The following is a 13313-nucleotide window of genomic DNA, read 5'->3' as shown; positions in this document are numbered from 1 at the left end:
CAAATTAATAATCCACAAAGACGCAAAATTAATAAATTCGTTGATATAATAAGGACAAAATTAAAGTCCAAATTGTCTTTCTTTTTTTACTCCATTTATTTGGGAATCCCACAATTTTAACGACGTCACAAAACCAGAAATCAGGGAGTAATGACGGCCAACACTCAATTAGGGGCAGCACTGACAGGAAGAGAATGATGAAAACCACAGGGCCTTTACGTCATTCCGCCTCCTGATTATACCCAATTTCCAATTTTCAACAAAAACTTGTGGCCAAAAATTACTATAATCCAAAAAAAGAAAAAAGAAAAGGAAAGAAAAACGAAACCACCCAACCCAGTCTACTCGCTTTGTGGGGGCGGGGTGAAAGGTCGAGAAATCGAGAAAATCATCAAAGAAAAAGAAAAAGGAAACCCACAGAAGAGAGAGAAAAACCACCAAAAGAAATCCTAGAGAGAGAGAGAGAGAGAGAGAGAATTCAAGAACAGATCTGTATTATATCTTCTTCCCCATCTTGAAACAAGAAAGAAGAAAGATTTTTGATCCATCGTCTCAATCTCTCTCCCCTCCCCTCCCTCGCTCTCTCTCTCTCTCTCTACTAAAGTTCGTTAAATTTTTCCGGCCATGCGGAGAGCCAGAGCAACCGCATCGGCCAAGGCGGCGGCGGCGGCTCAGCCGGCGGCCGAAGCCAACGGATCTGGATCGATTAGGTTCCGGGGAGTGAGGAAGAGACCGTGGGGAAGATTCGCCGCGGAGATCAGAGACCCCTGGAAGAAAGCTAGGGTTTGGCTCGGGACCTTCGACTCCGCGGAGGACGCCGCCCGGGCCTACGACTCGGCCGCCCGGACCCTCCGCGGAGCCAAGGCCAAGACCAATTTCCCCGTCCCGTCGTCCGTACTCGCTCCGTACCACCAGATACATCATCAACATTCGAGGGACCATTTAATCGAGCACCGATTGTACCCGCCGCACCACCAGATTATGCCCCAGCGCCCGACCTCCAGCAGCTTGTCCAGCACCGTCGAGTCGTTCAGCGGGCCCAGGCCGCCGCCGTTGAAACCGGTGGTTGTGCCTCCCCGGCGGCACCCCAGGACGCCGCCGGTTTCCCCGGACGACTGCCGCAGCGACTGCGACTCGTCGTCCACGGTCGTCGACGACGGCGACGCGGACATCGCCTCGTCGAATTCGTCTCGCAAGCCCTTGCCGTTCGATCTTAACCTCCCTCCGCTGTTGGATCACGAGGCTAGTGATGACTACGACGATATACACCTCACGGACCTTCGCCTCTAATCGCGATATTTTTGTTCTCAGTATTTTATTCGGAGAAAAAGAGAAGATGATACATAAAAAACGTGATTGAATCGAATCGTTTGGTTGTTCTGTCATGTTTGTTTGAGGAGAAATTACCATCACATCTTTCGCTTTGTCATCTTTAATTTTTAGAGTAAATTAGAGGATTGTCGATGATGAACTTATTATGAGACGATTATCGGGGGCTTTAAACCTTTTTAAGTCTCGTGTTGTTGAAGTCAAATTACATGTAAAAACAGAGGGATCAGTTCCGATCCGTTGCGGAGTTTTCCTCATCTGATCTGTTACTCTGATCTCTTTGTTTACTGTATAAAATTTTTATCTGATTCAATGCTAGTCGAAGAAACTTCTAAATCTTTATTCCTGCTCAATCCGTTGATTCCTTGTGTTTCGTCGATTGTATGTTCTTAGTTATGCAAATGCCTACTTACGCATCTGTTGATTTGGGATGTGGTGTTAGCTCTTGGCAGAGTTAATGGTAGTTGCTTGAGGTTTTCAAATGTTGGGACTTTATGTTGTTATTATCTTATGGTATGTTCATTGAATACCTTATTTGTTGTTGATGTTTGCTAACGCCTACCTATGCATATGTTGATTTGATATGTGATTGATTATCTGTTTGTCAGAGTTTTAGGTGGTTGCAAGATATATTGAAGTGTTATTGCTTCATGGCATTGTATGGAAACTGCATCTCTATATTATTGCCGAATCCTTTCGTAGAGTAACCGTTAGGTCTTTGGCGGGCAAATCCTTTCAGTCATGGCGCGGAAGTGGGTGCAAATTACATATTGTCAAGTATGAAGGTCATCTTGGTTGGGGTTTTCGGGTTAAGAACAATTGATGAAACTTAACTGATCGGAGGGAAAAAGTTACGTATTTATGGCTCATGTAGTGTTGGTTTGTGTTGTCCGAGGATATGCCAATTGTTTCTTTTTAGAGCGAGTCTTGGACGTCTTTTGTGTATAATCCTACAATGCCTCAATCAATCTTTAAATAGTTTGATACTATGGAAGATTCTTTTAGTCTTATTGTAGATGTTTTGTAACTGATCATTATGGATACACTTCTGTCTACAAGTAGAAAGTAGCATGTCCGTACAGGTATATCCGTCCTGCATCGATTGCATGCCGACAAAAAGATTAGGTCATTAATAATTTAACTGCATTTAGCCATTTACTCAGAGCCTTTATTTGTTTACAGATTATACGTGTTTTCCGTGTGACACTATCGGTCTTATGCTTTGTTATTCATTTCTTCATATGAAAGTTTTTCTAGTCTTAGAAACTGATAATTTTGGGCACACAACTTACTCTTTTGATGAAACATATTTGACCGGAGCAGAAAAGTTACGTATTTTTGGTTCATTTAGTGTAGTTTTGTGTTTGCCGAGTATATGACAATTGTTTCTTTTCAGAGCGAGCCTTAGACGTCTTTCGTATATAATCCTCCAATGCCTCATGGTACCATTGACTTGTTTCATTTTATGAAGGTTCTTCTTTACTTATCGTTGATGTTTTGTAACCGATCATTATGGATACACTTACAAGTAGAAAGTAGTATGTCCGCAAAGGTATGTCCATCCTGCATCGATTGCATGCCTACAAAATGATTAGCTCATGATAATCGAACTGCATTTACTCATACAGCATTACAGCCCTTGTCTGTTTTCAGATTATATGTGTTTTGAACTTTTGTGTGTAATTTTATGGGTCTCATGCTTCATTATTCATTTTTTCATGTGAAAGTTTTTTCTAGTCTTATTGTATATGCATAGATACTGATTATTTTGGTTACTCAACTTGCGTATTTATGGTGCATGTAGTGTAGGTTTGTGTTGACACTTGACGAGGATATGGAAATTATTTCTTTTCTGAGCAAGTCTTGAGCGTCGTTGTGTACGATCCTACAGCCTCATGGTATCACTAACTCGTTTCATTCTAAGGAAGGTTCTTCTATTCTTATTGTAGATGTTTTGTAACTGATCATTATGGATATAATTTTTGTCTACGAGTAGAAAATAGTATGTCTGAACAGGTATATCCATCCTGCATCGATTGTATGCCGACAAAATGATTACCTCATTAGCAATCTATCTGCATTTATTCATACGGCCTTGGTTTGTTTTCAGTTTATTCGTGTTTTGTCGGTAATTTTACTGGTCTCATGCTTCATTATTCATTTCCTAATATGGTAGTTTCTTCAGTCTTATTTTATTTGCTGAGAAACTGATCATTGTGGTGACAACACTTACACTTTTGTCTGTATGAATACTGTTAATATGTCCGTCAATGTGGATGCAGACGAAATGATTAGTTTTGTTAGTATTCTAACTGCTTTTACTCTATCCTAATCTGCTTTTACTGTGGGTTTCGAATTTTTCCTCCCGTGTTTTCATGCTATTAATTCAGAACTTATTAATCTATCTTTCTGAGTTCCGTCTTCCTTGTAAGCCATATGCATGTCTTTGAACATGTCTGTTTATGTAGGCAGAATCTTTAGTATCAACATCAACTATTGCCATGCACTCTACTAATTTAGGGTGAATGAAGTTACGAGAATAGGAAAAACGTGTCCCTTGGCTACGCTTTTCGTGATGGGTGGACTTTTATTAGTAGGAGGTCGTTTGTTATGATAATCTAGTACCTTGTAGAAAAAGTAGGGAACTGAACTCAACGTTGAAATCCACCCTGGAAGCTTCTGATTGTTTTTGGTTATCTCTTTCACTCTTTTTCCAACATCCATGATTCGTTATTGTAAGCTTATGTATATGTTTCGGTTTTTAACTTGTTGGCATGCGTAAACTTGCGGGGAGACTCACATGCTTGCAGCCTTGTTTAGTGAGGGAGGGAATGATACTCAAGTGGGTGATGTACCTATTTTTAAGATGGAAATAGTTCCTTTTATGTCAAGGATTAGAAGTCCATGGTTAGGCTTCGTAGATAACATGAGCATCCAAATCTCTTCGAATCTTCTAGTAACTGCCAATTTCTATGCTTTTACTTCCTTTCTAAGAGGTGGCACTGGAACTTCACTGGGTTTACGTGCTGCTTTTTGCATTACCAGTTGCTGCTTCACTTTGTTTGTCATCTTTAGGAACTGAAGAGCAATATTCAAGGCTGAAACACGTCTTTAAGGCTACTTGGAGGAACGCAGTGCTAGCGTCTTGCAGCTGGCCTGAGTTTTAGGTAATAACCTCCTCAAGGTAGCGTCTTTGTTTCGGATATGTGGTTGGATTCAGATTTTACTTTTATTTGTGATTAATCACCTGGGACTAGCTTATTGTGGCTTCAATGGTTTGGTTTCGGGGATTTAGCTTGATTTTAGTTTATTTTTTTGTGAGATTAATCACCTGTGAGTGGCATCCACTGGTTTGGTTTGGCCAACCTTGTTTGGTTAATATAGGTTATGGAGGACCATGCTTCCCCCCTAGCTGTTTTTGCTGATTCATTTGTCAACATCCATATAAAATACAGACCCCCATTCCCTCCCCTCCTCCCGCTTTGATGTGGTCACCGTTGTTAGGTTGGCATAGGGGCATTCATATGCATAATATTCGGTTGCCATTAATACAGTATGGGTGGTGTAGCTTTTGCACGGGTTTGGCGTGTATGGAGTTTTGGGTGAAGGATGAGTTAGTGCCACAGGGGCATAGGCTTTAACCGTGATATTAACTTATGGGTTGCTTGGATTTGTGTGAGTATATTGAACGGCTGGACACAATTGTGGTTGCCTGGATTTGTGTGAGTTTATCGAACGGTTCTGGACACAATTGTCGGGAGATGTTCCAAGACTTATTGGTCTGTAAAGGACATTAGCCGGCTCTAAATCTTTGCCACTTCTGCTAGTCATATCATTATTTGATATGATTGAGGACAATAGGTTTTGCTATTTCACTCGTCTTCTATTCCCCAGCATCATTGAAATGAAGTCCTCTCCCCTCAGACAAACTTCTTGGGTCTCTCTCTCTCTCTCTCTCTCTCTCCAGTACATGCCTACATGTATTCTTATAGGCTTAGATCTGAGACCAATAATATCAATCACTCGACCAGTTTCACGGGAATTTGGCAGAAAAAATAAAAGTTGAAAGGTTAATGCTGGCTTAACCAGTAAGATGAATTGCTTCTTTGAAGGGGCTTCCCTCTTTCCTTTATTGGTCTTCTATTTATCTCTCACTTCTTCGGAAATTTTGAGGGTGTGTTTGGATTCACAGGAATTTATGGATAGGAGAAATATGAGATGGTGATGATGAAGTGTTCGTGGAAGTTCCTTATCATTATCCTTTTCCTTGTAATTCCTCCGCAAATCCGTGATCCAAACATAACCTAAGGTCTTAATGGACTCTGAAGCATACATGAATATCCCAATCTGCGTTAAACGTCATTAATGTGTCTCTACTTGTGACATTTGTAGGTTTATTATCTAAAGATAATCTCCTCAAAGTTCCTTTTGTTGTTGAACTGTTTGGATTGTCAAATAGACACATGATTGGTTTCATTTTCCCCCAGATGAGGGATTACATGAGAGATCATCTCACATAAAAAAAAAGGACTCATTAGAGGAGAGTCTGGGAGATTGGATTCTGCAGAATGTAAATGATTTCTATTGCCTTCAAAAGATTGGACAGGCCCAAAATAAAAGTCTCATACAGCCCATTGCCTGGACTCCTAACAATTCTAATGCCAGGCCCAAGGGAACTTATGGGTTGTTTTTTGTTGGTAGTAGAGGACTCAAGACGCTTATCTTGTGCCAAAAGATGTCGTGGTTGTTAGAACAAAGATGATGAACATTTTGTTCTATGTTGTTTTTAAAAGCCGAACTGAGGAAACGGACCCAGTTTGATTTGGGTTTTGAGGGAGGTTTTTGAGAGTAATGAGTGAAGAGAGAGATAGAGAATTTATTGAGGACCGTGCGCAGGGGTTTTAAAACCCAAAATGAATAAGTTGTTAATGTTTCTCCCTTCATCTTAGTTTCCTTAATTTTCTCCGCGTTAATTCCTAATTCGGTATCCATCCCAATTCCGTATTCAAGTGATTACCAATTTCACATTCAAGCAATGTGGAATTATATTCCTTTAATATTCCCTCTCACATAGAGTTTGTTTTTTGAGGTCTGTTGCAAATAGCATTTTTGGGTGTTAATTATCATGCAATCTTTTTATTAGGTATGACATCAAGGGATGCGGATTGTAAATTTTTTAAATGTGGGTTTGAATAGGTTTCGTTATTATACCATGTAGAAACTTTATATTCAATTCATAAAATTAGGTCCCGTTTCGCTAAGATTCATATTTTTTAAGTACTTATTTTCTGTTTTACGAGACATGTCATTCTCTCACGATACATCACCTTTAATTCATAAACCATTTTCCGCATTCTATAAAAATGTAGTGCAAAAACCATTTTCCTAATTTCTCTATCCAAACATATCTTTTGTAAATTGTTCAGAAGCAAGAGTGATTTCTTTTACTACTACTTTTTAGCTGTGGTACCAGCTGGTTTTACCAGTAGTTTTAGATGCTCTGAATGATAGTTTAATGTCAACCTCAAATTGAGTGTCTTCTTTTTGGTTACCTCTCACATGCATATACTATAGTCTATATGGGGACAAAGGTTGATGATTTGCACCGAACCAGTTTTTATAATACAGAGAGAGAGAGAGAGGGAGAGAGAGAGAGAGGGAAACCCATGTGGCAGTGGGCATCTTGACCAATTTGCTCAGATGACTGTTTCACTATACACGTTGCATACAAAGGGGTCCCTGTACCACCACCGGTTTTACGGGGTATGATTGCTTTGTTAGTACATAATTAATCTTTAACTCAGGTATTCGGACCAGTTTACGTTTATCTTAACTAATTTTGAGAGATCGATCTCACCGTTCACTCGGGATTATTCCAAATAAAGCTTTGTATGAACTAATCCCATATGAGTTAATAACACGTGAAGAATTTTGAATTTAAAATTTTAAGAGGAAGTAAACTTGAAGTCACAGACCTTGATCACTTGACCAACCCCGGGTTAGCGGTCTGCTTTCATATGCAAAAGCTATAGTACGTGGGAGAGGAAGCAGTTGAAATCCAACTGGCTGCATCAAAGTGGGACCATCTTATTCTGGCTTGTCATCTTCTGGTTGCTATGGGCTGTTTTTTATTTTTTGTGATGTCTCTGTTTGTATCTATGAAGTTCTTTTTTGATGTTAAAAAAAAAACCTTGAGGATGGGGATTGATGATTCGAGACTTGTATGGAGATATAGCTTTTCGTAAAGAGTTGGATTTTGTTCACCCTCCACTTAAAAGAATGAACATTATCGTCCTTCGTATTGATTGAAATTATGTGGATCTTATCAAAAAGTAATGTCGAAGGGGAGAAAAGTGAAAATTATGCAGTGGACCTTAATTAATTTGGCCAAAGATGTTTGATTTGGTTCAGTTCATCTACTAGTACTTGAGTGAACCGAATCACTGTTTTCTATTTGATAAAAGATCACTGATTAATTCACATTTTTAATTCAAAATCTGTGTAGGTTAGTTGTGGTGTTAAGTAATGACCAGAGTAAATATGATGCACGTTATATCTACGCTTTAGGCCTATTGGGTTAATTTTAAAATGTACTAGTAATTTGTTGACCCATTTTATGTTATTCAATTTTTGCAGGGTTCGTATTGAGTCCCAATTAATTACTAATTTAAAATTTTGAATCAAATTTAAATGTAGTAATTCATAAGACATTTTATCCCTACACGGTTGAGTTGATTTCTCTTTTTACAACGATTGACAAACAACCAACTTTTGTAAAACGAATGGGCGAACAAAATTGCAGTCATTGACTTGAGAAGCTAAGAGCTGATAAAAACAAAAACAAAAAGCAGAGAAGCAAAGTACCCCAAGGCATATGGCCGAGTGAAATACGACAACTAGAGGGCTTGTATGGACTTGGGATGTTGCCGAGCAGGTGCTGGCCGTTCATCTCAGCATTCAAATTTGAATCGTTCATTGTTTGGTTAAGATTCGAGTAATTGATTGTCAAGATAAGCGGCTGGTCCGGCAGCTCTGCACCGCTCTACAGTCATTCCGTATCTAAGAGGTCACGAGGTCAAAACTGACAAAGGCTAAATGTTCTAAATCTTGGGCCGCTTAAAGTTTGCCCGATCATTAAGTGCAGAGCCTCGAGATTAGTAGACGTGTTCACAAGTTGATCTGGACACCCGATGTATAAAATTGTAAGAAAAAGAACTCTGAAATTAGTAGACGTGTTCGCAAGCTGATCCGGACAACCATGCATAAAATTGTAAGAAAAAGAACTCGAGAAGCTGATTCATCCCGTTTGACCTGCACTATATACGGGCAAAATCCATCCACCAACGCCACTTTTCATTCACTGATTGGCTCTTAAGCCTTCTACTTTTGCGCGCCCAAATATTTCCGTGACTTCTCCACCTTCCCAACCAGAATCAACAAGAAACCAATTTCCATCTCTCTCTCTCTCTCTCTCTCTCTCTCTCTCTCTCTCTTCCTATATTAACATTTACACACATCGATCAGCTTACAAACAATCCTACAGTGATCTCTCTCTCTCTCTCTCTCTCTCTCTCTCTCTCTCTCTCTCTCTCTCTCTCTCTCTCTCTTATTCCATTTCTGCCATGGGGGACGAAGGAGAGCCATTCATAAACAGCAGGGACAACAAACCCTACTCCCGCAGCGTCTCGCACGCCTACGACGAATTGCACAGCTTCAGGACGTGGCTCCGATGGATGTGCGTCGACCAATCCAGCACGCCGATGACGTGCCTCTCGTGGTTTGTGTTCGTCGTCTTCGCGGTCGCCATCCCCTGCCTCTCGCATTTCCTCCTCGCCTGCTCCTCCTGCGACGCCACGCACGAGCGGCCCTACGACGGCGTCGTCCAGCTCTCTCTCAGCGCCGTCGCCACGCTGTCGTTTCTGTGCCTGTCGAGGTTCGTGAAGAAGTACGGGATCCGGAGGTTTTTGTTCTTTGATAAGTTGTGTGATGAGAGCGAGACGGTGAGGAAGGGGTACACAGAGCAGTTCAATGTATGTTGGTATTTCTCTTGCTTTTTCTTTTCATTTATTTTATAATTTTTTGACTGTGATTGAATTCAAATTCGGCATTCTGTGATAAGATTTTTGTGTTTGGAGTCTTAAATTCGACCTTCTGTGATAAGATTTTTGTGTTTGGAGTCTCAATTTCGAATTAAAGTTCAGCCTCCATCAGAGATGATAAACAAGCCGAATAAGCTGAGCAGTTAGTTATTTGAGCTTAGTTTGAAAACTTAACGAGTTTCAAAACATGATCTAATTTAGCTTGTTTATGAGCTGAGCCGATCTTGAACAGACTTTAATCGTGGCAAACATGAGCCGAGCAGTTAATTTTTTTTCCAAAATTATTGATGTCTATGATTAGGGGTGCCAATCAATAAATTGTTCAAACTTGATTTGAAAGCTTAACGAGTTTTAAAATATGTTAAAGGTTGGCTTGTTAAAGAGGCAAGCTGATCTCAGACGAGCTTTAATCGAGCCTAACTGAGTCGATCACAAACCAATCTTGAGAAGCTTGAAAGTTTTAAGGATCGTAAGGTCAACAAGTTGAACAGTGGCCTCTTAATGAGTTTCAAAAAAATGTTAAATTTTGGGTTAACCTTTCATAAACGAACTTTTAACGAGTGGATACGAGCTTGAACTTAAAATTCGAATAGAAGTTAAGCCTCCATTGATATTACTTTCTCAGTTTATGCTTCAATTGTTTGCAGAGTCATTGAAGATCCTATTCTTCATCCTTATTCTCTCTCTCTCTCTCTCTCTCTCTCTCTCTCTCTCTCTCTCTCTCTCTCTCTCTAAAATATTGAGTGAGACAACATTTTAGTTAGATTTTGGTTTTTGGAGTTGCAGTTGAAGTTGAGCGTCCATTGATATTAATTTCTCAATCTGTGTTGGTGATTCTCTGTTGAAGTTAATGATCGAGATCATATTTGTCAATAAGGTTGTTGATGTTTTGCGTTAGAATCAAAATCGTGCTTCAGTTGACATTAATTTTTTCAATTTTGTTTTGAGAAACAATTTCTGTATTTAGTCGTTACTGATGTAGAGTTCCCTGAAGATCCATTCATCTCCGTGCGTGCCTGCACATAGCATTTTGTTGTTTCGAGTTCGAATGGAAGTTGCGATTCTATTCATATTGTTGTTTGGACTTTGAGTTGGAGTTGATACTAGCTAATTACTTTTACTCATCCCTGTTGTTACAGTATTATTTTTGATGACCGGATGTCCGGATCAGCTTGTACCCCTGTTGTTATTATTCAAAGTGCTTTCACTTATTATCCGTTGTTGTAATTGATGCAGAGGTCAATGAAGATCCTCCTCATCTTCGTCCTCCCCTGTTTCGCTGTTGAGTCCGCATACAAAATCTGGTGGTACTCCTCAGGTGCCTCTCAGATCCCCTTCTTGGGCAACGTTTACGTGAGCGATGCGGTAGCATGCATCATGGAGCTCTGCTCATGGCTTTACCGGACGGTGGTGTTTTTCCTGGTGTGCATCCTCTTCCGCCTGATATGTTACCTGCAGATTCTACGGTTGCAAGACTTCGCTCAGGTTTTCGAGGTGGACTCCGACGTGGAATCGGTGTTGAGGGAGCACCTTAGGATCAGGAGGTATCTGCGGGTCATAAGCCATCGGTATCGGGCGTTCATCTTGTGGGCACTGATATTCATCACAATCAGCTTGTTTGCTTCTCTGCTGATGACAACACGGTCCAGTGCTGAAGTGAGCATTTACAAAGCCGGTGAACTTGCGGTAAGATTGTAAACTTATATGGCTGAAATTCATTTCGAATTGTTATCTGTTTCACGGTCAGTCTCCCGAGGAGAATTGTGCATTCGTTAGTTAGCTGACAAGCAACACGTAAAGATTTCGTTAAAGTCTTACAAGATGAATTCAGTTATGAATGAGTTTCTTGACAGACCCCAGGCGATAATATAAATTCGCGGTGACTGACATTGGGGCTTCAGACTCGATTTTATTCTGTCTTGTTGTATTTCATATATAAAATGGCATTTGCAAGGATTGCGAGCACCATTTGTCATGAAATCAAAACAAGGAAAGTTCTGTATCGCCAAGACGTGTATAAGTGTGAGGAAATAGATAGACTGGCTCGATCAAATTCTCTTGGTTAGTTGGAGAAATTACTCGGTAGTACAAAGGCATTGGTATCGGACACCCTTAGAGAGCCTCACATCTCTGGAAATTATGGATTTGATAGTTGATGACATAAACTACCGAATAAATTTTTGGTTGTTGGAAATAGACTTTTCTTTTGTTTTTTCATATCTCGACAAAATCATATGGTCAAAACCGAATAGCCCACGCAAAATCTTCCCAAGAAGCTTTTTGTCATGGGACTCAGACCTGGACTAACCATGCTCCTGTCAAATTCGGAACATGTGAATTCGGAAGGGGAATCCCTTACTTTGGTAGAAGGCCTTATGAGAATCAGTCTAAGGCCTCTAAAAATCTTGGCGTCAATCTACCTGAAAAACTGGCAGTGGGTGGCCTAGGCCTATTCACATGCTTAGACATCAGTTTCACAGTTGCTATGGCGTTTGTTTAATGCTTGATTTGAATTTGTCCGCGTGCAGCTCTGTTCTGTAAGCCTTCTTGCCGGGCTCATGATATTACTGCGGAGTGCAACGAGGATCACGCATAAAGCCCAGTCTGTCACGAGCCTTGCTACCAAATGGCACGTATGTGCAACGATAGAGTCGTTTGATACAGCCGACCCCGAGACTCCAATGGCTCAAGGTCAAGGTGCTGTTAGTCGCCTGTTTCCGGCGAGCACTGATGGATCGTCGGATGGTGATGATGTTGGCGATGAAGAAGACGAGTTGGACAACACCAAACTAATCCCAGCATATGCCTACAGTACAATCTCATTCCAGAAAAGACATGCCTTAGGTGAGTTGCGCCCTTTTTACTCTCCCATTCATGAGAGATTATTCAGTGCCCGATGATACGACCCAACCCTTCAAATTGTGAGAGAGGTTGGTTCGTGTCCATGCATGCACTAATTAATTTTTTCCCGCTTTGAGCTTCTCTAATGGCACGTAAAAAGGCTCATTAGAGATGCTCGTAGCCACTAAAATTGCTACAGTATGAAGAAATATTGAATGCAACAGTTTTTCTGTTGTATGATTGACTTAGCTAACAAATTCGTATTTTTTTGTTTTGGAATAGTAACGTATTTTGAGAACAACAGAGCTGGGATTACAGTATATGGATTTATGCTGGATAGAGGATCGCTTCACACGATATTCGGGATAGAGCTATCCCTCGTCCTCTGGTTGCTTGGAAAGACAATTGCCAGTCTTTAAAGGTAGCTTGTTGCTTCATGTACTTGGGGAATCCTCTACTCCCTTTCAGTACGTTATTTGTTTCGCGGCTGTATCATCGTTGCACAGAGAGAGAGAGAGAGAGAGGAGAGAGAGGGGGGAGAAAGAGAGAGAGATAATGATGACGACGATGATGGGAGGGCCGAGGGTGTGCATTCTTTTCTTTTTGATTGTATTGTTCTCTCCTTCCCCTTTCAATTTTTTGTTTGGTGACTGTACCATTATTGCATAGAGAAAGATGATGATGATGGGAGTGTGTACGAGTTCTTTGAAAAGTTGAACACAACAAACTAAGAGCATCAAATGTAATAATTAAAAGTGAATAATTAAAATTTGTCACCTCGTCCGTTTTTAATTATTCATTTAGAGGGTTGTTAAAATTAGTAATGTGAAGTCCCGCATTGTTACTTTTGATTATTGAAATGTCCAAATTTGATTATTGGTTAGGAGGTTGCTAATTTTGATTATTACAATATGAGCACTTTTTAAACACATATTGCTAACTTTAGCAATTTTTTGATTTTGATTATCAATGTACTTTAATTTATTGATTACAATTACTACACCAGACTTGTGTAACGCACAATCTAGGAAGACCAATTTTGGA

The 13313-nt window shown here is 40.2% G+C and overlaps 2 protein-coding genes across 2 annotated transcripts; both read left to right on the top strand.

The window, feature by feature from the left end:
- Positions 1 to 348: 348 nt before the first annotated feature.
- Positions 349 to 1671, top strand: LOC131322774 (ethylene-responsive transcription factor 3). Its single transcript, XM_058354233.1, has one exon. It carries the CDS (start codon positions 625 to 627, stop codon positions 1288 to 1290), a length of 666 nt encoding a protein of 221 aa, XP_058210216.1. The 5' UTR covers positions 349 to 624; the 3' UTR covers positions 1291 to 1671.
- A 7192-nt stretch (positions 1672 to 8863) lies between these two features.
- On the top strand, positions 8864 to 13083 carry LOC131323294 (uncharacterized). Its single transcript, XM_058355007.1, has 4 exons — positions 8864 to 9359; positions 10665 to 11114; positions 11957 to 12272; positions 12552 to 13083. The coding sequence occupies exons 1-4, from the start codon at positions 8952 to 8954 to the stop codon at positions 12686 to 12688; spliced, it is 1311 nt and encodes a 436-aa protein (XP_058210990.1). The 5' UTR covers positions 8864 to 8951; the 3' UTR covers positions 12689 to 13083.
- The last annotated feature ends 230 nt before the right edge of the window (positions 13084 to 13313 follow it).

Source organism: Rhododendron vialii, chromosome 4a, assembly GCF_030253575.1.
Source record: "Rhododendron vialii isolate Sample 1 chromosome 4a, ASM3025357v1".
NCBI classification, from domain to species: domain Eukaryota; kingdom Viridiplantae; phylum Streptophyta; class Magnoliopsida; order Ericales; family Ericaceae; genus Rhododendron; species Rhododendron vialii.
This window is presented reverse-complemented; position numbering and strand designations above follow the sequence as displayed.